General features: G+C 46.1%; 2 protein-coding genes across 6 annotated transcripts; both read right to left on the bottom strand.

Annotated features, from left to right (window-relative positions):
• Positions 1-324: 324 nt before the first annotated feature.
• SLC35C2 (solute carrier family 35 member C2) lies at positions 325-5,850 on the bottom strand. 3 transcript variants are annotated; one of them, XM_066330658.1, is made up of 9 exons: positions 5,603-5,850; positions 5,376-5,526; positions 3,667-3,730; positions 3,378-3,450; positions 3,053-3,221; positions 2,683-2,766; positions 2,178-2,353; positions 1,348-1,477; positions 325-1,203 (listed from the first exon to the last, which is right to left on the bottom strand). In XM_066330658.1, exons 1-9 carry the CDS (start codon positions 5,717-5,719, stop codon positions 1,088-1,090), a joined length of 1,080 nt encoding a protein of 359 aa, XP_066186755.1. In that variant the 5' UTR covers positions 5,720-5,850; the 3' UTR covers positions 325-1,087. The 3 variants fall into 3 exon arrangements, with proteins under 3 accessions (XP_066186755.1, XP_066186757.1, XP_066186756.1); XM_066330660.1 differs by having other exon boundaries at positions 2,289-2,353; XM_066330659.1 differs by lacking the exon at positions 2,683-2,766.
• A 133-nt stretch (positions 5,851-5,983) lies between these two features.
• Positions 5,984-25,386, bottom strand: ELMO2 (engulfment and cell motility 2). Of its 3 annotated transcripts, none has more exons than XM_066330656.1 (22): positions 25,103-25,386; positions 20,941-21,066; positions 20,766-20,806; positions 20,190-20,262; positions 19,812-19,862; positions 18,673-18,854; positions 17,903-18,002; positions 17,561-17,712; positions 14,799-14,877; positions 14,151-14,186; positions 11,407-11,457; positions 10,963-11,085; positions 10,202-10,336; positions 9,677-9,781; positions 9,489-9,597; positions 8,716-8,852; positions 8,237-8,400; positions 8,042-8,154; positions 7,634-7,741; positions 7,238-7,324; positions 6,840-6,913; positions 5,984-6,319 (listed from the first exon to the last, which is right to left on the bottom strand). In XM_066330656.1, the coding sequence occupies exons 2-22, from the start codon at positions 21,016-21,018 to the stop codon at positions 6,119-6,121; spliced, it is 2,199 nt and encodes a 732-aa protein (XP_066186753.1). In that variant the 5' UTR covers positions 21,019-21,066; positions 25,103-25,386; the 3' UTR covers positions 5,984-6,118. The 3 variants fall into 3 exon arrangements, with proteins under 3 accessions (XP_066186753.1, XP_066186752.1, XP_066186754.1); XM_066330655.1 differs by having other exon boundaries at positions 25,134-25,386; XM_066330657.1 differs by lacking the exon at positions 14,151-14,186 and having other exon boundaries at positions 25,134-25,386.
• Positions 25,387-25,442: the final 56 nt, after the last annotated feature.

Raw genomic sequence — 25,442 nt, 5'->3', positions numbered from 1 at the left:
CTATTCCCCCTCCCTGGACTGCAGCACTACCTGATCCAATCAAACCGGGCAAAGAAATAAGAATCTCACAAAAAGCCACAAAAATTAAGATATGATGCATTAAGGCAGAGCAGTCAGTAAGTTTTCTTGGCTGGCATAAATATGAGAGGCTGCAGAACATCTCCCTAATTCTAGAGATCACTGAGAGCTGGGCAAGTGTTTTGTGTGCCAGGCCTCATGGGCATGCAGTAGCAAGGTCAGTGGAGGACTATAAGGAAAGGAGTTGAGAAGACAAATGACCTCTGCTTGCTGAAGAATAGGTGCAGAATGTACAGAGAAAATGAATCAGAAAAAGAGTTTATTAAAAAAAAAATCCCCCCCTCAAAATCCCACATACTTTCTGATAAGCTTATTGCTCAGGTTAGATCTCCTGTGACACTGCTCATTCTTCTCTTGGCCAGTAGCACCAGAAGTACTCTTGCATCCCTGTCTATCCTCCAACCAACATCATCTAGAAATGTTCATTATTTTCAATTGGTCCCAAATACCAGCATTTAATTCTGCCCTTACTATGCACAGAGAACATGAAGGTTCCCAGGCACAAAGGATCCTTCTCACTAGGACAACTAGAGATTTATGCAGTCATGTGACCCCACCAGAATGGGAGTTCCTAATTTGCAGAAACATTAAAAAAAAAAAGGGAAGGTGTATCTACCTTCTCCTTTGAAGTCAAAACCTGAACAGCAGTAAAATCTCTCCTGAACCACTCAGCCTGCAGTGCATGTCAATGTTCATTCTACAGCTCATGGTCCACTCTCAGTAAACAGCCTTCAGGATCCCTGAATGGACTTCATACAGCTTTTCCCTGTCTCACTTTGTCATTCTACATCCACTGAACCAGGGCTTGTCTTCCAAGTTCCTGTGGATAGGATATTGCCTGTTTCTTGTGCAGCATCTACAGATCCACACTGTAGCAAAACAGCAGAATTCTCTCACCAGGCCCTGGCTATGCTTTGGGTGGCGACAGAGGCTTTTGGACCTTCCTCCTGGATAGCTGTCAGGCAGGTTTGGTAAGAACAGAGCAGGTGGCTTTGTGCTTCATGTTCAGTCAGTGCTGTTGTGGAGTTTCAACAACCTCTTCCTCACCACGTTCAGGGTGGTGCAGCAGCAGCTCCAGGTCAGGGTCACAGCTGGCCTCTTTGTGTGGCTCCAGTGCTTTGTCACCTGCAGGCAGACAGCCCATTTAGTGACAAACTTGCTGGAGTTCCCACCAAACCTGGCACTGTCAAGGAGCTGGAACCAGACACAGCTCCTAGTGAAGCAATGAGAAAGCCTACAAAGAAAGAGAAAGTGATTTAAAACTATCACCTTTGGAATTCATGGCTTTGAGAACAACGTGAAGGGAAATTCCTAACAGGCAGACAGCAAAGCCCAGCCAGTTCAAGAGACTGAGGCGGTCTCCCAGTAAATGTGTGGCGAGGAATAAAATGCAGATTTCCTGTGGAAACAAAAAAACATGACAAGTGACAGGGTAGGACCTGAGGAGATATGCATGATACATTTTACAGCTGAAGCCTAGATCAAGATGTCAGGCTGCTAAATTTCTATCAGCACATTCTTTCATGTGCACAGAGTTCTAAAAACAGTTTCTAGAAACAAACAACCTGTCAAACTGGGATGTGGGATTTTAAGTCATCTGACTGCATAGCTCAGTTACAGAGAAATCTTGCAACTTCTGGATCAGAGAGATTTCATATATCACAATTCACCTCAGAAGTATGTGTGCTGGACTCTTCTGAGGAGGGCAGGATGTGGCAAACTAGGTTACAGAGATAGCTCAAACCAGTGGTTTGGTCATATGCAGGTCTGATGCAAGAGCTTGCCCTTCTTACCCCTTCTCTCTTCCACACCATCTGTGCTCATGAGGGCAATGTGTTTTAGTCTATCCCACATTCCAACAAACTCTGATCATTAATGGTATTTTTTATAGAACAGCCACCAGTCTCTGGCCCTTTGCTGTCAGGAACCAAGAGACATCACTGCAGAGACTGCAAGGCAAAGCATCAAGCTCCTGTGCAAGGAGAACAAAAATAACAAGCAATAATTTCATAGGATCTAAGCAAGCTCCCACCACATAAAGCCCAATTGGGATGACTCAGTACTTGCCTTCTAGTATTAGCACAGGAACAATGCCTTACCTTAAAAATGCCAGCAATGGAAAGGGTGAGGCTAGATGTTCTGGAAACCAAGAGGAACTCAGAAAAGCCCAGACCAAAGGCAAGAATTCCACCCAAGAACAGCTTCCCTACCAGAGAGAACAGCATTCCTGCTTCATGGAAACGGAAGAGCTTCTCTGATATGGACAAAGGCAGGCCTAGGAACAAGACAATGAGTAGCAGAATACCACTCCCACCTCCCAGGAGTCCTCTTAATAAGGTCAATGGGGTGGGCTGCTCACATTCCAGTATCAGGAGGATGTGGAGCCAGCTCTCCACAGCCCTTACTTGCACAAGTGTAGCAGGCTACTACTTCTATGCACTCTTAAATGTCCTGCCAGCATAAGATAAATCCAGGTCTCTAACTGCTTTGCAGAGTTCATAGCTGTTCACTTATCTAAGTGAACTATCTCGAACAACAAACTGCTAAGCAATCTCCCAACCACTCTACGAAGCTGTCCCTGGTTTCTCTAATTAACTCACGCACCCTCAAACACCGCAAAGAGTGGGAAGAGCCCCAGGAACATGAGCGGCTGCAGGTGAAACATGATATCAATGGGATTCTGGAGCCCTGAAAGAGGAGAATCAGTAACAGACCAGGCAGCAACAAACCAGGGAATAACACAGGTCCCAAAGCCTTTATTAGCACCATTCCTAGACATATACCTTATCTGTGATGCCCACACCTGTGCTGCTGCAGACACCAAGCCACCTTCATTACCCACCAACAGATATCTCATGCCCAAGGTTTCAAACACCTTCCATGAGATGTTTTGTTTCTGCAGCAAGGGCTATCACCTCTCCTTATTCCCCTCCCTGTTCCCAGCACCACCTCCCCCTTCTAACACCCCACATACCCAGTTCAGCCTTCTGCATCAGTATCTGTGTGAGAGTCCAGCGAATGCCTCCCAGGAAAGAGGCACAGAGCACCAGCACAAACCCCTGTGCATTGAACTGTGTGGACTTGTAGGTGAACATGAAGAGTCCCCCAGCAATGAGCAGAACCACCAGCAGCAATGTCACCCTCTGCAGGAGAGCAAACACAACAGACATAGGCACCTCCTTCCTTTCAGATTCACACACAGAATTGCATCATTCCTCTGCTTACATGTTTCTTGTACATGCATTGCCTATTTCCCCAGGTCTGACTTCCCTCCCTAAAGCACTGTGTGGGACCCTTACCATTTCCTCCAGCTTGAAGAGCAGTGAAAAGAGCAGGATGAAGAGAATGGCAGAGGATTTAGTCATTGTGTAGCTGTAAGGACCAAAATACGCTGTCAGACTCCTTCAATGTAGCTCTTCCCATCAGAGAACTATTAGGAACAATCACCCATTTCTACATTGCTACCAGCAAGCTATCACAGACCCTGCATGCTGACCCCAGTAACCAAACATTGGTTCAAAACAGACTCTGGGAAAGGACCCTCAAACCCCACCAGAGGCTCCAAGGAAACATGGTGTTTGTACTCACAGGGAGACAGTGACATACAGGAAGCTCCAGTTACTCAGCCCAATATCCAAGGAAGTTGACAGAGCTAAAGAATCAATGAAGAAGTCCCAAAGTTAACTGTCTTCCACGACATTAAATAAACCCACCACAAAACCCTGCTTCATGCCACAAACATAGCAGAGCAGACCCAGGGGAAAAAATAAACTTTCCTCAAGTTAGTTCTTCAGAACCAACATAACTCAGATATTCTCAGCTCTTCATGTTTCTGTCCCATTCCCTGTGACTCAAGTTGGGCTCAGCATTGCACTCACTCAACATGCATTACAAAAAAGCCAGAAATAACTCTTGCCCTCCCTGTGACTGAAAGTGGTTACAGATTTGCATAGTCTTTCTTGAATGTATCAGAGCATAACTTGTAAGTCTGAGGGCCACTGCAAGAAGCCTGAAGAAGCAACAATTATCAGCACCCAGCCTTAACTCTGGCACAGCTTTTAGTACAGTCCATTCTCCCTTCCACCTAAGTTTCTTACCACAGGAAACAGAGTTACTGATCCAAGGGCAGGCCATGCTGAAAGGTAAAATTGCTGCAGATGTGGAAAAAGCTTTTTCAAGAAACCATGGGGCATGTTATGTAAAGTACTGCAAACCTTGCCAGAGATCATACTGCAGATGCTGCTTTGTGGGAGCCAATACAACACACAGCCAAAGAACTGCAGAAGTAGTTAGAGTTCTGTGCTCCAAGTAGGAGCTTCACTCGTTGGTGTTAGGTACAGTTCTGTGTGCCATGAATGATGAATTCTCTACCAAGCTCCACACTGAGAAAGATGCAACCCATGGCTTGATACCAGTGTTAAAAGAGAAAATGTTACTTGCAGAGACAATTTATCAAAGCACTGCAGAAGGTTCTCATTGTTTGTTCTCATGTGCCAGTGGCTCCTTCAAAGACTTGTTCTGTGTGACCTCTCCCTATTCTCACACAACTTTGTAATGAGCAATGAAGGCAGCATGTCTCAGGCTGAAGCTATAAGTAGCATCTACACCTGCCCTACACCTGGTAGGGAAACACAGGGGCTGGAGCAATGGCTGCACCCTACAGCTCAACCCTGTCCCCGGGGGACTGGCCCCGACCACCCCAGGCAGACAAATGGCTCTGGATGGAAGTGGCCACAGTGCCATGGGCACCCCTGAGTAGCCTCACAGAGTCCCAGAATATGCTGAGTTGGAAGGGACCCACCAGGATCATTGAGTCCAACTCCTGGCCCTGCACAGGATACCCCAAAAATCCCACCATGTGCCTGAGAGCGTTGTCTGAATACTTCTTGAACTCAGTATTGGTGCCATGACCACTCCCCTGGGGGGGGGCTTATTCTAGTGCTCAACCACTCTCTGGGTGAAAACATTTCCCTAATATCCAACCTAAATCTCCCGATTCAGCTTCATATGTTTTCATAGATCCTGTCACTGGTTACAAGAGTGAAGAGATTAGTACCTGTCCCTTTGCCTCCCCTCATGAGGATGCTGAAGACCACAACGAGGTCTTCCCCAGTCTCCACTTCGCCATACTGGACACACCAAGTGACCTCAGCGGCTCTCATAAGGCTTCCCCTCCACTCCCATCACCATCCTCGTGGCTCTCCTCTGGACGCTCTCCAACATCTTAACGTCTTTCTTATACTGTTGGTGCCCCAGCCCCGTGTCCCGCTCCCGTCCCGTCCCGTGCCCGGCCGTACCTGCGGGGGCGGCCCGGCGGAGGCAGTCGGCCCAGGACAGCGCTGCCCGCGGCCGCCCGGAGCGGCAGCGCGCCAGGGCTCGGGCGAGCGCCGCGAGAGCGAAGATGAGCAGCAGGTGCAGCAGCGTGACCAACAGCGGGAACGGGAAGCTCTGCGGGACCGACAGCCGCTGTCACCGCCGCCGCCCTCCCGCCGCCGCCACCCCGCACCGCCCCGCCACCCCGCACCTTCATCAGCCACTTGTTGTAGAAGGTGATGCCGATGGAGAAGCCGTAGTAGAGCAGCACCAGCGGCGCCGCCAGCGCCGCCCGCCCCAGGGCCGCGCCGCCCGCCCCCGCCGCCATGCGCCCGGCCCCGCGCCGGGGGAGCGGGGAGCAGCGGGGACCGGGGACGGGGGACCGGGGGATGCCGGGGACGGGGCCGCAGCACGGCGGGGCAGGGCGGGACGGGACGGGGAGACGGCGATGCTGAGCGGGCCGTGGAGCGGGGAAAGCGAGGCCGCCGGTGACGTTTCCCGGCGGGGCGGGGGAACGAGAGACGGTGGCGGAGCGGGGCGGGCGCGCAGCGGTGACGCTCCGCGCAGGGCGGAAAGAGGCGGAGGCGGCGGCGGCGAGGAGCGCTACTGGTTATTATTGGAACCGATACAAAAGGCAGGCGGCGCCGGGGCTCCCGGGCCGGGCCCGCGGCACGGCAGAAAGCGGCGGCCCCGGCCGCACGGCCCGAGCGGGCTCGGTGCGGGCCCCTCAGCCGTAGTGGTACACGAAATCGTAGCTGCTCGGCTCCTTGGGGATCGGCGGCGGCGCTTCGGGGATCTGGATGTTCTCCAAGTCCAGGAGCCTCAGCTTCATTTCCATGCTCAGCAGCGTGTCCAGGTCGCTCTTGGTCAGCTCACTGGACATGTCCTTCCCCAAGAGGGCATTAAGCCCATCAATCCAGATACAGTACTGTGGAAAAGAAGGCGTCATTCACGACTCCAGGCAGAAATGATACCTTATGTTGAATCTTTCAGTCCATGCAAAAATTAGAGAACTTCAAGACAGGAAACACTGGAGGGAGTTAATATGTAGGGGAAAAAAATCCCATCCCCTACAAGAGTGCCCACAGAGATTTCCAATGGAAGTTGCAAGCTTAGAGGAAAGTGTGAGCCCATGGTTGCAGTAGAAGGACAAGAGTTTCTACTGTGGCACAACATATGAAAAAAGTATACCTATTACAGGCATCATGGGAGGAAAAAAGTAGCAGTCCAGACTAGGGGAAATTAGTGTGGGATTTTTTTTTTTCAGTAAAAAGATAAGTAAGGGAGGAAAAAAAAAGGATGGTTCATACTAAGCATCACCAACAAATTCTAGGAATGAACCTGGTGAGAGACAGCCTGCTGAGGTCTCTAATGAGAAGCAACCAATCCTTCTTAATCTCTGAAGTTAATTGCTATATACTCTGTTGCTTAACCACTACGTTTCTTACCTCATATTTATTAGGTGCAATGAAGTTCAAGGTCTCATCGGGATCGTATAATATGGAGAAGGCCAATTCTAACACTTCCTAAATGGAAAAGAATCTTTCAGTTTCACTTTCACCAACCGAACAAAGCACAGCACCTTCTGCCTGCCACCCCAAAGGCTGCCTTGCTGCAGCTCAGTACACTTTCCCATACTGATATTGTGAGCAATTCTGAAGAGACTACAGCACAATCATGCTTACAGCTCCTTGCAGTCACAAAGGAACACTAGGAAAGAGCCCAGACAGGAGATGGGGGTTGTATACAACACAGCCTGCAGTGGGGGAGATCATTCACTCATGTTGCTCACTTTCAGTCTTAAACACTATGGCATTAGATATTAGTAACAGCGAAAAGGGAGCACTTGCCTTATTTTGTTTCAGTGCACTTTTCTCCTTCATGTGTGGACAGTCCTTCCCTGTGACAATGGCTTTGATGTCTGCAACTGGAACTAACAGTGAAAAAGTAAAACTCCCAAACAAGCAATCCTAACCAGGAAAAGATAGAACTTGGTTTTGTCTTTGCAACTGAACACGGTTTGGGTTTTTATCTCATTAGTGCACTTTTCCAAAACACATTACCAGTAAGACATCCCTGCAGCTGGCTTTTAAAAAAGAACTATCAAATAATTCCAATATTTGAAGAATTTGGGCAAGGACCAAAAGTTGGTATCCCCTTAATCAGGGCTTCAGCCTTGGGTCTTTTATCTTCATCTGACAGCAGAACACAGAAGAGTGCACAGCCTATAATCAGGACTTACTTTTTTCCTGTAAAGATTCAAAGGTCACTTCCCCCTGGGCATTATCTTCCAGATCTCCATAGTGTAGCACCTTGTGATTCAGAGCCAGGCGACAATACCAGAATCTTTCTGGAACACACACCAAATAGAGTAAGTTGAGCAAGGTCCTTCACATAAGGTCTCACAGCCACGATGTTACAGCTTCTCCACCCAATCCATCTGCTCGCCCTGTTCCTGAACACAGCTTCTTATTCATGAGGAGATGGCCATATTCTTAGAAATGCACATCTGTGCAAACTACTGGCTGATATGGAGAGCCCAAGTAACCAGCTTTTCTTTCTGGCAACAATCTGCTGACAGATTAATTAATTAGATCTTATTTGCTACAGTTCTTTACATAAAAAAATACAGTAGATACTGTCACCTTACCTTGTCTTCTGCGATTTCCAATTTTTCTAAAGCTACTTCCCTCACAAAGCCTGTTCAGGCGCTGTTGCTTTATCAGCTCCAAGATCTCAGGCTGGATTTTCTCTCTCAGCTCCCTGGCAATCAAATATGGAAGAGTAAGCAGAAAATAGAGATAATGGCAAGGATAGAAGGCAACTGCTTTTGTTAGACACGTACACAATAGGTGGAGACTGGAAGTCATCTTGGCTCATTCTCTCAGACTGGCGTAGCCGCAGAATCTCAGAATAGCTCAGGCTGCGCAGTTTGCTCTTGAACTGGTCCAAGGAGTTTGGTTTAGAGGGGAGAGCCCTTGTTATCTGTTCCCTAACAACCTGCATAACCTAAAGTGGTGGGACAGGAAGAAAAACAAGACACATTCCTGTTGGCAGCAGAGTACCAGGGCACAGCTCAGTGGCAGCAAAGAATTGACATGGGATAAACCAGGGCCAGGGGCACCAGCGTACTAGTGACTTTGAAGATCCAGAAGAACCAAGAAGGACCTCAAGGCTTTCCAAATAAAAGCTGTCATCCTCCCTTACAGCACATACCAATGCCCTGTCACATCTTCTGTGCCCCACTCTTTAACCAAATGTACATGAGTGTACATGTGCTGATCTGCAATAGATCTTACAAAAGTATCTCTTCTCCACCCTGACCTTATTAAAGTCTTCTGCTGTTGCCCTCATTTCTTTCCAGGTCTTGTTCAACAGCTGGATACAGATGGCGAACAGTTCCTCAAATGCACGGTCATGGGTGAAAAACATGGGGTGATAGTCATTCCGACCTTCATTGGCTTCAGAAAGAAACAAAGCACAGCCATGTGAGCATCCTGGACAAAAGGTACTAGGAGTAACTATAGTCCACTACAGTGACAGACAACTGATGGTCTGCAACAGTACTTTACTCCACGGGATTAAGACAAGGTTCAATACTTTGTCACCCCACAGACAGTTTATTGACAACAGCAATTCTCCCCACACTTTGCCATGCAAACCTCTGTGACTCATACCCTTTTCATCCTGGTCCCCCAAAATAACTGTTTGCTGTGTTTCCCACCTTCCTCTGGTGGGATTTCTTACAGTGGTTAATTTTCTCAGAATGCTGTTTTGAAACTGTCAGAGCTAATAAACTTCTCCCAAGTTCATGATGGTTTCAAAACTATTTTTTTTTTATACAGCACCCTCCTGAAGCTCTGGGAAGTTGAAGCTTTCTGCTTGTATCAGTTTTTCAGGAGAAACAGAGTGCACACACCAACATTCCTTACTTTATTTTGATAGTGGTATTGTCACTCGGACATCAACAGTGCTAACTCCAAGCTCGCCCTGTCCTTACATGACAGAGGTAAGATGAAGGTACAAAGGCCTGTGAATATCAGTTTATAGAAGCATCAACCCAGCAGCTGTAAAGCTGGTTAATAAATGATACTTACGGAGTTCCCCAACTTGCAGGATCTCACAAAGCATCCTGGTGAGCTCAATGGCACTGCGCCCAAAGGGACACTCATGTTTATCCTCTCGACTGCTGTTCTCCAGAACAATCTACAAGAACAGGATGCCACACGCACTTAGAAGAGCTGCTGAGGTGTTGGTATCTGTTAAAATCAGCAGCTTCACATACCCTGATATAGGTGTCCTGATGAAATTTGGCCAAGTAAAGCATGTTGTCCAGTGCTAGCATCCCAGGAGGAGTCTGTGTAAAATCCATGGCTGGATTGATGTGATTCTGTGAAAAGAATGTGTAGAAATAATCCAAACAAATTACCTCAAAGGAATTGTGATAGAACCTTTTCTGAGTGAATTTTAAACCACCTGTCCATTCAAGCACTCCCTCACATCTATCCAGGAGGTAACCCTGAACACCTGCTGACAGTGCTATCTGAACTTCCTAGAGGAGAGGCTGATTCCAAGTTCTTCATAGCACAGCTGCATATGATAAGGAAACACCTCCAGAGAATGAACCCTTGCATGTAATCCATCAGCATGTTCATAATAATCTTCCCCAGGAGTGTGAGTGTAACTGAATCTCTAAACTCAGATATTGAAGTAAGGTAAAGGAAACAGCTATTTCTGTTCCTTATTTCCCCACAAATCCTATGGAGGTTGCTTAGATTGCCTTCACAAGGTTCACAGTCTGGATGCATACAGTGAATCCCAGCATCTTGTAGTCCTTGGTGTACATGGCTTTGCGTTTCTCTGTTCCGCTGCCAGGGACGGTGTTGCTGTCAGACTCTGCATCAAATGCAATTCTTCTCAACTCAAATATGATGTCTCTCTGTGCCTGAAGGACAGAAGGCAGGGAAATGGTGATGTGATCAATCACTATAGCAGTATTTTCACATAAAGCAGTCCTACATCCCTCTTCAGAGCTCACACAATAAGCAGGGAGAGATGCCAAAGGCCATTAACACTATGCACAAAGAGGCAATCCATTTCAAAATGGCAAGTTTCAGTACAGTGGGTAATGCAAAATATTTGTTCACATTTTTCTTTAACTCCAAGTTTAGTTACAGGCAATTTCTAGGCATTCAGGTAATGCTATGGCATTTTTCCTTAAAGGCTGCAATACAACTGAGTAATAGACACCTTAAAAATGCCCTGTTTTCCTCCTACACTACAAGCAAATGGATAAAATTATGTGGCTTCCATAAAGTAACCAGTTTGATAGCTGGCATCACACTGGTCAAGAAAGGAGTATATGACTTTCAGTGCCCACTTACATCTCAGAGTTCCACAAAATAAAGTATTATGGTCATGAGCATACCCTAATCTCAAGGTTTACAAATTGAAGGGTGAGTTTGAAACTTCCTGTACCATTCACTGCAAATTCTATAGCACTAGGGAGCTCAGGAATAAGGCCCATTGTACATCCTATTCTATCAGATCTTACTCAGCTCTAATAGTGACCTGATCATTGGGATCCATCTTGGTCATCATTCTCTCTTCCAGGAGATTAAAGGTCAGGACCTGCAGGACGTAGAGCTGATGTGCCATTTCTGTTTTAATGGGACGGTTTCCTCTGATCACATGCTGCAAATAAAGGAGAGGGTAGAAATTAAGAGAATGCAAATAAAAGCTGAGGTATTAGCCCTAGGCATATGTCAGATTGCATGTGCATCTCTCTAAATGAAGATTTAATTGTTTAACCTCCCTATTCCACCAGAAGCATCATTATAATGCTCTGTAAGAGCAGAAAGCAGGATCCTGGTGACTCCCTTTTAAACAAGTTTTACCTTTGAAAGAGTTACTTTTCCGAAAGTGCCCTGAGGGCAGCAGAATTTACACTATGCACAAGGGAAACCTCCACTGAGAGGACATTAGGAAGCACTTTGTCATTCCAGACATACTTACATTTAGGATTATAGACCTCAGGTGCTTCTGGGCAAATGCATTAGCCATTTCCTGTTGTGGAATTTAAAGATGAAATAACATGAGTAAAATACAAACAAAAAGCCCACACTGTGCAGAAAGGAGAAAATGGAAGAAGCCTATGAATTAGGAGTTATGGCAGCAGGGAGCATATTGTACATTGCCCAGGAAAAATCTGCCATCTACAAGAGCTTCTTCCAATTAGCATTTCACAGCTTCTTACACCAAGGTAAACACCTGAGATAACAAGAGCTATGGGATGCAGGTTTCAGGTCTCCTCCCTCTCAAAAACTCTCCCTCTGAAATTTATTTCTTTTGTCCAATTCCTAAAGAGATGTTCAGAAGTCAGCTTGAGGACAATTTGAAGAAGCATTTCAATTTACAAAAATACAAGCTAATAATTTTCATGCTTAGAGGAAAGCTTCCTGTTTCCCTCTTGACTGCATGGCTTCCTTCTCTAGATGAGGAGGGTTTCCCAAATGTCAAGTCATGATGACACTCACAGCAGGTGCAAAAAGCCTTCAGTTCCAGCAACAGTTACACATGTACCTGCAAAAACTTAATCTGTGCTTTCCTTGTAAATTGTAAAGACTTTCTAACATACCAGTGACCTCATTACCCCTGCTAGGAGAATGGCACAAGTGCTAATGTCAAGGTGGATATCATGAGTTTGCTGTTGCAAGCAAAATCTTTTGGGTAAGAAAAATCTGCTGGGCATTTTATCATCTGGAAGAAGTCCAAAATAACTGACAGTCTGAGATCTCTTCACATTCCTGTGCAATGCATATTGAGAATTGCATTGGGAGCAGATGTGGAGTCTCAGACAATTGCACTCGATCAGCTGTACATTCTGAGCAATGCAAGACTTTCCAACTGCTCATATCAATATCACTCCTGACAAAGTAAGAAGTCTGGTAAAATGTGTGCATTAACCTTGTTCAGAGTCCCTATTATCACTTTTTGATCCAGACAAAAACCTCCTGAACCAAGACAGTGACTGACAGCCAAGCCGTAATGGCTGTAAGTTCAGCAGCGCTCATGTTACAACCAAAGTGAGCCAGTGCTTGAGTGGAAGGGACCTAAGGAGCATCTAAATGAAGTAGGAGGTGCTTTCAGAGAGAACACACTGCCCTCTGAGTTATTTTCTACTACTATTTGTGAGATGTAGTACTGTGAATAGGACAAGGTTCTGTTGTTAGGATTTGCTCACGCATGCGACACAAAGAATCCTTTCTCTGAAGGAATTAGTTTGTACATGGGATGGAGTTAACAGGTGACTGAAGCAGATAAAAAGTGGGAAGGACAAAGACAGTCAAACAATTCTAAACAGCATAGAAAGAAGCATGAGCACACACACAGTCTAACCACTGCTAAGGGATCTATGCTCTACTGAGTCCAGTTAAAGCCCTTTGCTGTTTGATGGTCATAGAAACACACAGAATGATTTATGCTGAAAGGGATGTCTTGAGATCACCTAGTCCAACTCTGCTGGTTCAAGCAACATCAGAAAAATCTCATTGTCCAGGACTGTGCCCAGTCAGGTTTTTAATATCTCTAGTGATGGAGACTCCATAATTTCTCTGGGTAACCTGTTCCAGTGTTTGAACACTCTCATATTTATGTTGTGTGGGTGTGCACGTATTCATCTGGAATTTCCTAGGTTTTAAGCTCTGCCCACTGCTCCTTGTCCTGTCAGTAGACACAACAGAGAGGAGTCAGGCTCCCTCTTTTTTATTCCCTTCCATCAGATATTTAAACATATAAGACCACCCTGAGTCTTCTCTCCTTAAGGCTGAGCAATCCCAAATGTCTCAGGCTCTATTCATATGTAAGATACTCCAAGTCCCTTCATCAATTTCATGGCCCTCTGTGGTCATTGGGATTGTATTCAAGGGAGGGGGAAAAAAGTGAAAAATCCCTTGGAATTTTGTTAAGTGATGTTAAGTCATGTGAAGTCTACTATCTTTGCTGATTTACCAACAGAGGAGTATAACTTTTTGTATTTTCATGTATTAAACATATCCATTAATTTGAGAAATTATGTAACATTTGTTGAGATGGCAGTTTCCACTCTGAAGGTGCTGCGTCTTTGAAAAAAGTGGAACATTCTCTGTGCCATGCAGAAAACCAAGAAACCTACCAGTATCTCAATACAGAAGGTTCCAAATCAACCTATTAACAAGAATGGTGATTTCCCTGGAGTTAGCACAGGGCAAAAACCATTCTTACACTACAATTACCATCAGGGAGAAGTCACAAATTAGGCAGAATTTATGCTCTAGCCCCCAGTCAGCATCAAGTTTCATGACTGCTCTTCACAGACAAACAGCTCTATCTTTAGAAGGATGCAGCTAGATATGAAATTGTCATTAAAACAAGTGAGATTTGGGGTATAAACTCATGCTGCAGTAAGTTTAAGGAGATTCAGATTACTAAAGGACTTGATCCAGTTTTACAGTTGGTTCACCTGGTCAGTCTTGCAGTATCAGTTTCCTTTTATGACCATCTGTATGACCTTGTGTGCACAGTTCAGGGTTTCTCCTGCTACTGAATCTTCTCCCCTCCACAGTCTGAGTGCATCCCCAGGAGTCCTCCCGCCCTTCTCCCTAGGTTCATCCACTCTCTGAGGCTGTGGGCATCATCCCTGGGATACAAGGAGGCACAGAGAAAAGCTAACATGCCTACAGGCCCCCTACATGACCAGCCCCCAGGCTTGAGTTACTTACAGTGATGGGCAGGTCTAGTGGGTTAAGCAGCTTGTCCTGCTGGCAGAAAGCAAAAAAAGGCACAAAGAGAAGCAGACAGGATTTAGCTTGGAGTCCAGGAATAAGGCACATACAGGGCACTGGAGAAGAAAGGCTTAACACAGCAAAGCTACACAATACACACATATGCACGTCTTGCAGGTAGCTGAGATCTAGGGAGTTTCCTCAGAGCAGGACAGTGTTTCATTTCTCACATTTGCCAGCAGGAATATCCTTCTATGACTTAGAAAGGTCTCTTTTTGGGGGAGAGGGAGGAGGGGTGTTTTCTTATTAAGTACATACAGCCCCAAGGAGCCTACCCAGCCTACCTCTCCCATACACAATTAACTTAAAAAAACCAAAAACCCTTCCCATCCTGTCTGGAGGATTACTTTCTGTCTCTGAAGGTCTTTCAGAATCCTTTCTGAGGATGTCCTAAATATAGATGTGTGCTCCAGGAGACATTATTAATGGGCTGGTACTTTTTCTCCTCTGTTGCCATACTGAAACAGCCACTTAAGTTCTTGGCAAGGTCTGAGGTCTACCTTGCCCAGACAATATGATTTCTGAGGCATAAACAGCCAGGCAGCAACCATCACTCAGGTTTAAAGTCAAAAGGCAAGAACAAACCTGTCTCTTGTCCTCAGGTGCCTTCAGGAAGAGGGCATTGATCAAGGCAATGGCATATGTTTGAATCTCTTGGTTTGAGCTGCAGAAACAAAAAAGGGAGGCTTGTAAGGCAACAGGCAGTACAGAGTATTAAAGCTTGGTGCTTTACCTGCACCATGAGAATGCTGCTTACAGCTGCCTTGCATTTTCAAGAGACAAGCAGGACTCATACAAACTACACTTATGATGTCCAACTCTCCAAAAGACTTCCAAAAACCTGACAGAAATTTCTGACTGACAGGTCCATTATCCAGGAGACAGAGAAGACTGCAGACCAGCATCACCACAGTTTGTTTTCAATGCTGAAACCATCTCTGTAAAACTTGGTTATGGAACAGTCTGCTACATGGATACAGCTTGAAACTTGTATGGAGCCAGTTATTTTCCTCCCCTATGCCAATGGAAGCCCCCAAAAGCAAATGGAACTAAGGGGAAATAATGCTCACTGAAGAACTTCTTCAGGTAAAAGGTGCTTAGCCTCTTCCTAGGTCACACACAGCATGTAGTTGTACCTGTCATGTTCAAAACAGCACAAAACTAAACTTCTAAATGCCAATTATATTCTTCTGTCCTCATCCTGATATTCTATCAAATGCAGGTTTGTTTCCTGCAGTACTCTAACTCTTCCTGGGGGGTTAGACCTTGGCTGCCAAGCCACTCTATCCCTCCCCTCCTTCCCCTCCTCAGCAGGACAAGGCAGGGGAGAAAACAGGATGGGAAAACCTCAATATAAAGGCAGCTTAAAAAAGCATAAGCAAAGGCTGGGCATGGAAGCAAAGGAAAACAAAAGATTCATTCTCTACTTCCCATTAGCAGGTGATGTCCAGGCACTTCCTGGGAAGCAGGGCTTCAGCACTTTTGCTTTGGAACACAAAATGTCATAGCAGTAAATGACCCTCATCCCTCCTTTCTCTTAGCTTTTGCTTCTGAGCAGATGTCATATGGTCAGCTGCCCTGGCTATGGCCCCTCCCAAGACCTTGCCCAGCCCAAGGGTAGTGGATGAGGGGAGGAAACACTGGAGAGACAGTTCTGATGCTGGAGCACTGCTCAGCAGCAACCAAAAACTGGGTTCTTTATTAACACCTTTCCAGCTCTCAGTGCACAGCACAGCAGTGTGAGGGCTGCCCCGGGGAAGTGAACTCCATCTCAGCCATATCCAGTGCACTCTTGTTCTGATGAACAGAAGTCCAGTGTGCCACCTAAATGAATCTGGGTGCGTGAATATACTTTTTGAATTATTTTTAAAAATTTATTTAACTATACATGTAGAAATAAAAGGTTTTTCTATAAAAGATCTAAAGCAAATACTTCTTTTAACTTAAATATCTATTTTCTTCACTTTGACGTATCTCTGGATAATAACCATATTCTTTCTTCTATTGCTCCCTTGCAATTTTTTTTCGTTTTGATCAGTCTGCTGTTCAAACATACAAATCTCCATGCACCATCCAGGTTCTCCTTGGGCCTCCCAGCTGCACAGGTCTCTGAACTCAAGTAATTCACTTTTGCTCTCCTTTTCAGGGTTTGTTGCTCTTTTTACCACACTGCTTGCTTTTTGACAAAGCAGAACTATTTTTTTGGTTAGTCTCTCCTCTTCTAACTCATCTCCTTTGGACTTGTTTCCATGGTCATGTTCTTCCAGAACATATCCTCTGTTATGAACTGTTCCCTCCTGATAGTCTTGCCAAGAAAACCACCAGCAAATCCTGACTCACTCTTGATCTCCCTTTCCAAAATATTCCCTGCATGGATGATTTCTTAAATGACCATTTGTGTTCTGGAAGCACTTAAGCACACAAGTTTATGTCTTGAATAAAGATAACTTGCTTAAAAAAACTGCACAAGTGTGTTCAATGTTAGGACCAAATCCGTGTTTGACTAAACCAGAACTCATAAAGCTGAAAAAACACACACTCTTTGCAGAACAAAGCTGCTGGAGTGTACAGAAGAACTTGCTGAGCTTTTCAGTTAACCAAATTCAAATGTATAAACATTCCAAGCACACAGTGACATTGATGCAATACTTTGTTTGCACTATAATTGGGTTAAACTACTGTCCACTGACTAAAGAGTATCAATCACATTCACAAACAGAGCTTTTTCACATGTTCAGGATTAAAAAGCTTTAGAAAAAGCCCAACCTACTCAAAGCTCTAACAACTACATGCTGCTTTTTTATAATGAAGAGCAGAACTGACCTAGACAAACAGCCCTAAGAGACAGATATTAATTTGCCAGTTTGTTTGGAAAGAGCGTAAGGAGATGAAGGGAATTTTTAATCCCTTCAAGCAAGAAAAGCAATTGTTTTCTTCCTTAGTATGCAGGACAAAACCCAGAGGATAATGAGCTTTCAGAGTCTAGTGGAGTCAATTTAAAGAGGGGTAGAAGTGACAAACAGCTGGATGCAAAACCTTTGGGAAGTTGTTCTAGTGAAATGCAAGTTTGGGCCTAGCACTGAACACACCTGGGCAGTTATTTTAAGGTAAATATCTTTGTTTAACACTCATATTCCCAAGTGCTTCCAGAACACAGAATGTATTTTTCTAGGATCTCACTTTTAAAATAATCCATCAGAAATCCTAAAGTGCAAGTAATTTCTCATATTGGTAATACTTAAAAATATAGAATCTTTAAGTGTTCCAAATGTAAGAGGATGTATTTTGAAATAAACAAGTAGTCACAAAATTGGTATCAATCACACCACTGCTGGGTGGACACTCACACTTGCAGGTGGGAAATGAGCTGCCCCACAGTGATCTCCTCTGCAATCTTCTGGTACAGGGTCTGGCTGTTGAGCACCATGCTCTCCAGGATGGCCAGGGAGCGCTGCAGGATGGACACGTCCACCATGGGCTGACTGACGTACCCTGCAATCTGAAACCACAGCAACCAGCAGGTCAGCTGCTGCCCACCCAGGAGACCTTGTAGAGAGTGAGACAGGGCTCAGAAAGGGGGCTGCACTGTGCTCTCAGACTCAGCTTCTCAGAGTCTTCTGCTCTTTCTGGAAGATGCATTAAAGCACAAAAAGAAATAATATCCACTCACCCCCTCCACCCAAACTCACCTGTTTGATGAAGGTTATTGAGACCATGTCCCAGGAGACAATACCATGGTCCATGAGCTCCAAGAAGGCAGTCAGGGTGAAAGCCAACATCTCACTATAACTGAGAAATTGAAGAGTTCAGTTACAAGAGATCTGCTGGCAAGAAAAAAAGCCTGCTCAAGCTGGGTAAGAGAAAAATGCCACCATGATCTCCTAATAACACATTTTGGCACTGGGGGAGCAATAAAGTGTATGCATTTATGCAGATAATTTTACTGTTTTGTAGAAAGATATTTTATTTTTCTTGGTTAAAAGCACAAATTAAAATTAGCAGCAGTAAGTCCCTAGTTCTGCCACCAGAGACTCACAACCACCTGGATCAGTACTTGGCTAATCAAAGAAACACATTTTCACATCAGAAAAAAAAAGAAAAAAACAAAAGGGAAGTTAATTGTCCTCTAAATATTGGGACTTGACTTGAAATAAAATGAAGGCACAGCACGAACTGTAGAAAATTTAATACATAACCACAAGACAGAAAGATAAAAGAGACTGAAGGAAAGATGGTGAAAAATGCCAAAACTTAGTAGTTGCTAATATATAAGAGGAGCTATAAATGCTGTTACAGTTCATGACTGCCTCCTGCTTCATGAGGTTTAGCAAATGATTGGAAAGACTTTTTCTCCACAGATCAACATTTGCTATAAGGTTAGTTGCTTAATGCCACTTCAGCAAGCAAACTAAGCCTATTATTTGCCTTCCCCCAGCGTCCTGGCATAAAGGAAACTTACTGGGATAGAAGCTTGGTCCCACTCTCCACAAGCCGTGTCAGCACTGTAATCCCTTCCATGTTGATGAACTCTGTGGCAAAGGTGATGTCTGCTGAAAGTTTTGCCAGTTCCTTCATGGCTTCCAGCCGCGCTTCCATGCTGTGGGACTGGATCGTCTCCATCAGCTTGCGAGCTGCCCTGGACTGGCAGGAAAGAGGGATGGTGCCAGTTACAGACCAGTCACCTGCAGCCTGAGTGCTGCCAGCATCAGCATTCTGTCAGAAGCCCATGGGTGGGCAGGGAGAGCAGAGCCAGGGTAGAGACACCAGCAAAGTCACATTCGGTAGCTGCAGTCAGCAAGTCTAAGGCAGGCTAAAAAAAGGCTTCTCTCAGCAACAGTCACAGCCAAGCAGGAGGTAAAATGCTGTTTTGCATGGTAGAGCAAATGTCTGCTTTTCTCCTCGCTGAGGTGAGTGGAGGTGGGTATAGAAATATGGAGCAACACCATTAAAAACATGCAATATTGAGTAGAAGTCTCATAGATTCAAAGAGAAGCATGATCTCATTTTGTATATCCACAAGACATTCTGAAAGATTTCTCACACACAGATCACTGATATCTTCTTAATTCCCCTTTGCCCAAGTACCAGCTCTACTCAACCTCAGCTCTATGCCAAGACACTTGCATAAGAAAAGGTTTAAGAATTTAAAGAAAAAGAAAGCTGCAAAAGATGACTTTCGAGGGCACAACAGCTAGAATTCAGCAGAACAACTTCCTTTTCATCAAATTTGTCTCCATTTTTATTTTTTGCATTAAATCACTGGAACTGTTGCTTTCTAACTGACCATGCCAAGTGGACTCATATTGAGAATGCATTTGTCAGGTGTTTCACAGCATCCTCAACTATGAGATGCATTAAAACTGCAGAGTGGATGTATTGACAGGAAGTCCTATAAAAGGGCAGAGCATCCAAAGGAAAGACACACACCATGGCCAGGATGGAAAACAAAGAGTGAGTGCCTCACTGCGTGGAAGGGCCCACAACAAAGGTAACCCCCCCTGCAATTTGGGGAGAAGGAGAAAGAAAAGCCAAGAGGTAAGAAATAGCCTGTCACCCATGGAGAGTTACTGAGAAAGAGAGAGGTGAGGAAGCATTTACCGGGGAGACGGCCAGCTGTAGGATAGTTCCATTCTTGATGTCACAGCGAGTCTGAAAGAAAACCCAAACTTAAAATGTAGAAAAGTCAGGGGGGGAAAGAACCCAGCTGGATCTACAGTGCACATCTGTATGCACAAATAAAGAAGCTCCTATGCCACACAACCCTACTGAGGGTACTGAGCTGGAGTGCCTGAGTGCCCACACCTACAAGCATGCAAAGGGAGCAGTGCAAAGCTCCTCTGTTGGATGGCACCATTTGACTCTGAATCTCTCTGAGAGCAGAGATGCTGCTCCTCAAGGATTAGTACCAGTATTGTTCCATGAGACATTCTGGACTCTCACCCAGGATATCAGCAAACTGCTGCCTCTCACACTGACCTGCTCTGTGATGTACAGCTGAGGACCATCAGCATAACGCAGTGTGTAGTACTCGGGGTTTGGCAACGACCACCTGGCAGAGGAAGAAGAAGGATACATTAAGTGTCTTCGTCCTCTTTCTTCTGGCTGTCAATTAGGAAATGGAGCTTGATTCCAGGAAGTTGCAAAAGAACTTTCAAGCAAAGCTTTAGCAGGGGAAATTAGGTCTCCCAAAGAGGAGAGCAAACTCCTCTTGAAGACAATGTGGGACTTCAGCCTACTCTAAATCAGCTCTGTGGAACACCTGAACAGGCCTACACTTCAAGAACAGCAGGATGGGCCAATCCTCAGAGAAAGTGACCCTAGGGCATACAAATGCACACACTTAGAACTGGAATAAAAATGGAAGGCCTCCATTTTCCAGGAGATCCTTTTCTTCACAGTTTAAACCCCAGCCCATTCCATGGCCAAAACCAGCAGCAGGCAGCATGGACTGTGCTAGTAGCACATTAACAAGCAGCAGACTTCCACAGTAACCCAGCAAGATTTGTCAGCAGGACAGACTTTCTCCACAAGGATTCCCAGAGAACTACTCACCCATCACAGACCTCCTTGATGATGGATGCAAGAGGCCTTTTCTAGAACAGAAAGAGAGTCCTCAGTAGCCGTGTTCCTCTCAACCAGAAAGGAATACTGCCCATTTCTATGCTTCCCACATTCCAGTATCAACGCTGGGGTGCCTTTCCTCCCCCATCTGGTTACCAGGTCTCACCTGATCTATTTCCAGCAGCTGGGCATTGGCACCTGGCCACTCAACAGCCACTTTCACAATGTCTGAAGGTGGTGGCATTGCTCCAGACTCTTGCAGGTGCCTTTACAACAGCATACACCTCCACACCTGTTAAGAGAAAGGATAGTGAGCATCTTCTCTAAAACCTATTTCACTTGGTACACTGGATTTAACACCAAGCTTCCAAACACCTAAGCTCAGCCTTATAGTTTCCTGGGCCTGACAGAGACAAAAAACACCCAGTATTAGCATAGATCAAGGCCTCACACAAACAGCATGTTTTGAAATTACATGCCCAGCTTTATCACCTGAGAAATACTTCTGAGACCTTGTTGGGGAACTCACAAGGAGGAGAGTCACTGATCAGCAAAGCCCCATCTGCCACCCACTGTCTGTACTGGCAGCTCAGTCTGCAGGACTACTAAATCAGCAGCTCCCTAAGCCCAGCTACTGTCTGTAGGTGAGAGCAGGAACAGACTGCAGGTAGCCTCCCTCCCACGGGCTGGTGTTTACTCATGCCCCATCCAAATTTCTTAGATAACTTGTTCCACTCAGGATACCCAAACAGGCTCTAAGGCAAAGAAGAGCAGCTATCTTTATCCTATTCCCTTCCTGTAATATCATAAATCCAAAACATGAGCATCCATCACAGAAAATAAGATAACTCAGCATTTGCTCTGGAAGTCTACCTTTCACTCCTTTATCCGCCTTTCAGAGCATAAACTTGTGTCCAGGGTTTAGTCCCAGTCACTTGTCAGACACAGTGGTTTGTGCCCAAAAAACTGGATTACCTGACCTCCTGTACTCCTATGACAGCCAGACTTGGCCCACTCTACCAGCACTCACCACCTGGGAATTATCTGGCAAGCTAGATTCAGAATTTCATGACACTCTGGAAAGCCTACCCCAATTCAGAGAGATGGCTACAAGTCAGTACCCCTGGCCTTCTCTTTCTGCTTGAGCACCAATCCCAAGAGTGGCTTATATTTTCTTAAATCTCATTAATTGACTGTAGAGCTAAACACATCTCATGCAGAAAAGTGCCAATCAAGTTAGGTTCAAAATAACATCTCCAGCCTTTCAGATAAGCAGCACACATTAGCTGGCCTTGGAAAAGCAGCAGACTCAGGGCACCAAATCAGGGCAATTACCAGTATACAAGCAGTAATCCCCAAAGAGCCCAATTTGTATGACACCCCCAGACCTGCAGGGTATACAGGTTTCCACGTATTAAATCTAGAAACAGACAGGCAGTTCCCCAATGGTGTGTGATTTCCACTCACTGTTCTCCAGCAATTAAAGGCTATGATGGCTTAAACTGAAAGCCTAAGAAACGTCAGTCCTGTGCAGAAGCACACACACAACATCCCCAGTAACCAGCCTGCAATAACTGAACAGGTAATTACCCCTCCTACCAGTGAGCCAAGTCACAACCAGAAAACATCTACATCTATTTAGCGTTTCAAGACACAACAAATACACAGTGAAGAGACAAGGCTCAAAGATTAGTCCCTGAGTACTAAACTGAATTTGCAACTTTTTAAGCTAATTTACCCATGAGTAATTATGCATGAGTAATTAACATCTAATTACCACTTCTCCCTTCAGCCTCTTGCAGCACAGTCATAGTCTTTATCTGTACTGCAAATGGCAAGTTGCTACTGAGAAGTACAAGGAAATACAGCACTTTATATGCCAAAACAAAGATGTCCAGATTACTAGAGGTAGAAGCCTTTACAAATCTCTCACTTGTCTTTTCCCATTTAAAGAACACACCTCATTCAGAGAGGGGAAGTGCCCATTAAAACAGAAACATTGATATAAGGGGAAATCCTGCACAAATCATCAAACATTTAGGTTGGAATACACCCCTTACGCCATGAAGTCTGACTATAAACGTAACACTGCCAACTCCACCACTAAATCACATCATTAATAACCATATAAATGTCCTGTTACATCCCTGAAAAAAATACTGCAGAAGCACACAGCACCCAGAGGTCATACAGTCTATCTGCAGCTCCCCTGATATCCTCAATACCAAAACCAGGGACCAACCAAGTTGCATTGTACTACCTTGGTATGTCTAAAAAAAAAAAAAAAAAAAAAAAAAAAAAGGCTCTCAAATTCAAAGCAACTCACCACGATATTTAACACTTATTTCTGCCCCAAATTTCTTCCATAAATGAGCACCCACTCATGTCTGGCAACCATGCTTCCTATTCCCATCAGTATTCAAGCCACAGCAAATACACAGTGAAAGAAACAGAGCTCCAAGACTCTGAAAAATACCTTCAAGGTATTTCTCCTTGCACAGCAGCAACACAGAACAGACACCACAGGTATCTCCACCAAGGCAGAGAGTTGAACACCAAAGTGATTTGGCTAAGGAGAACCCAGAGAAGCAGAAATTAAAAGTTTAAAAAGGTAGGAAACTTTTTAGAAAAGTCTTGGTCAAACAATGCTTTGAAGGACTAACACAGCTTGATGGTTCAGCAGAAGCAGCTTTCCAGAACAGGACAAGGAAGACTGGACCATGAATACAAAGGGTACTTCAGGTCAGTCTCAACATGGTTGTCTGCCAAAAGCATGTTTTGAAAAGATTTCACTGTGCATCTGCAGACAAGAGAGGTGTCAAGATGTTTGGTTTTACAATGGGTATTTTGCAGTGCAACAGTGATAGAGCTGATAAAATTGTTGAGAAGCTCTTGTGAAAAAGTACTGACCTGTGATGTTGTGTAATCGTGTTTATCAGTCACTTATGTGCATGCTCTCATGGCACATTCTTCTCAACAGCATGTACACAATGTCTCACAGCTTGTGCAGAGAGAGCTAAAATCCATCAAAAATTAATTCAGTCTGCTTCTGCAGAGTGAGATCTGTCATATAAAGCAGTGGTCTAAGGGTAGCTGCAGGGCAAGGAAAAATTAGCAGAGCCACTAAAAACACACTATTCAAAAGACTTCTGAGAAGCTGCAAGCTAAAACAACTAGAGTATTTTAAGCAGAATTTCCCTATTCACAAACTCAATCTTCTTTTCATTACAGATAGAGAACAAAGTGTGCTGCACACAGAATGAAAATGAGGAGGATGAAAGAACATTCCCTGAAAAAGAAAAGCTGCCTGGTAGAATCCTCCAGTCAACAAGCAAATAGCTGCAGCTTCTGAAACCTGTAGATGCAACAAAACACCCTGGGCAGTCCTCAGCAAGTCCCCAGATGGTACCAAACGGCCAAGCTAAAGCTGGAAGTGACGCTGGCAGAGGGACTAATAGGACAGGTGGGCAGAGAATACACATTCCCTGGCCAAGCAGCATGAAAGGGTAAGAGACAGCAGAGCCCAACCCATTAGTCGGCTGTGCAGTTTTCTATGTTACCTCACACAACAAGCAATGAGAAACGTCCCTCTCTAGACAAACCAGAGAACCAAATGGCTCAGATTCCCTGCCTCTAGAATCCTACATTCCTCCAAAGGCCTTCCACGGCTGCACTTTGGCTGTAAAGCACCACGCCTATGGGCCCTGGTCATGCACACTTCAACACGGCACGGGCAGAGCTCATCTCTTGGCAAAGACAGAAAGTGATAGCAACAAGCAAAAGGAGAACTGCTTTATTATTTTAAATCAGTCAAGTGACCTCAGAGCCGCCAGCCAGGCGGCAAACCCTGAAGCTTGGCCCAAAACCCCGTTAAAGGCATTGAACAATTTTCCTGCTATAAGCACTGTCCGCGCTGTACCCCGGCCCCCGCGGGACCCTCGGGCTCTCGGCGGCTGCTCGGCACGGGCGCGGCCCCTCGGAGGGCACCGCGGGAGCCGGGCCGAACCGAGCCGGGCCGGGCCGAGCCGAGCCGGGCCATGCCGAGCCGAGCCGAGCCGAGCCTGGGCCGCCGGCAGTGAGGGCTGTGGGCGCGGCACCGCAGCGGGAGCAGCAGAGTCGAGGCGCTCCGCCGACCGCTGCGCTCCCCATCCCTCTGCTCACCCCTCTCCCTGCCCACGCCCTCGCCCGCCGCCCGCGCTCCCCCGGCCCCACCGCGGCCTCGCCGAGGCGCTGGCACCGCCCCTGGGCGCGTCATGCGCCCGCCGCGCTGCCATGGAGACCGCGGGGACCATGGAGACCCGCCCGCCGGCCCCGCCGCCCCGGCGCACCCCCCTCGGCAGCCGAGTCAATGCCGCTAACCGAGCGTCCCTCGTCCCCGCGCCCCTCCTCGCCTCCGGGGCCGCCGCGGGCGGGGCTCACGTCAGCTCCCCGTGCCCACGGTGCCCCGCCTCCGGGAGCGGCTGCGAGCGCCAGGGGCCGGGTGTGCAGGAGCTCATGCAGGGCGGCCGCTCGGGCTGGCGCGGGGCACCGCGGCCGCGCTCGGCTCCCTCCGCCCCGACAGCGAGCGCGGGGCCGCGGACCTCTGCGCAGCGCCCGCCCCCGGGCCCGCCCCGCCCCGGGAAGCGCGGCCGCGGCGCGCCGGAACGGGCGGGGCCCCCGAGCGCGGGC

Source organism: Sylvia atricapilla, chromosome 16, assembly GCF_009819655.1.
Source record: "Sylvia atricapilla isolate bSylAtr1 chromosome 16, bSylAtr1.pri, whole genome shotgun sequence".
Classification (NCBI taxonomy): Eukaryota; Metazoa; Chordata; class Aves; order Passeriformes; family Sylviidae; genus Sylvia; species Sylvia atricapilla.
The sequence above is the reverse complement of the archived record's forward strand: the minus strand, read 5'-3'. Positions and strand labels throughout refer to the sequence as shown.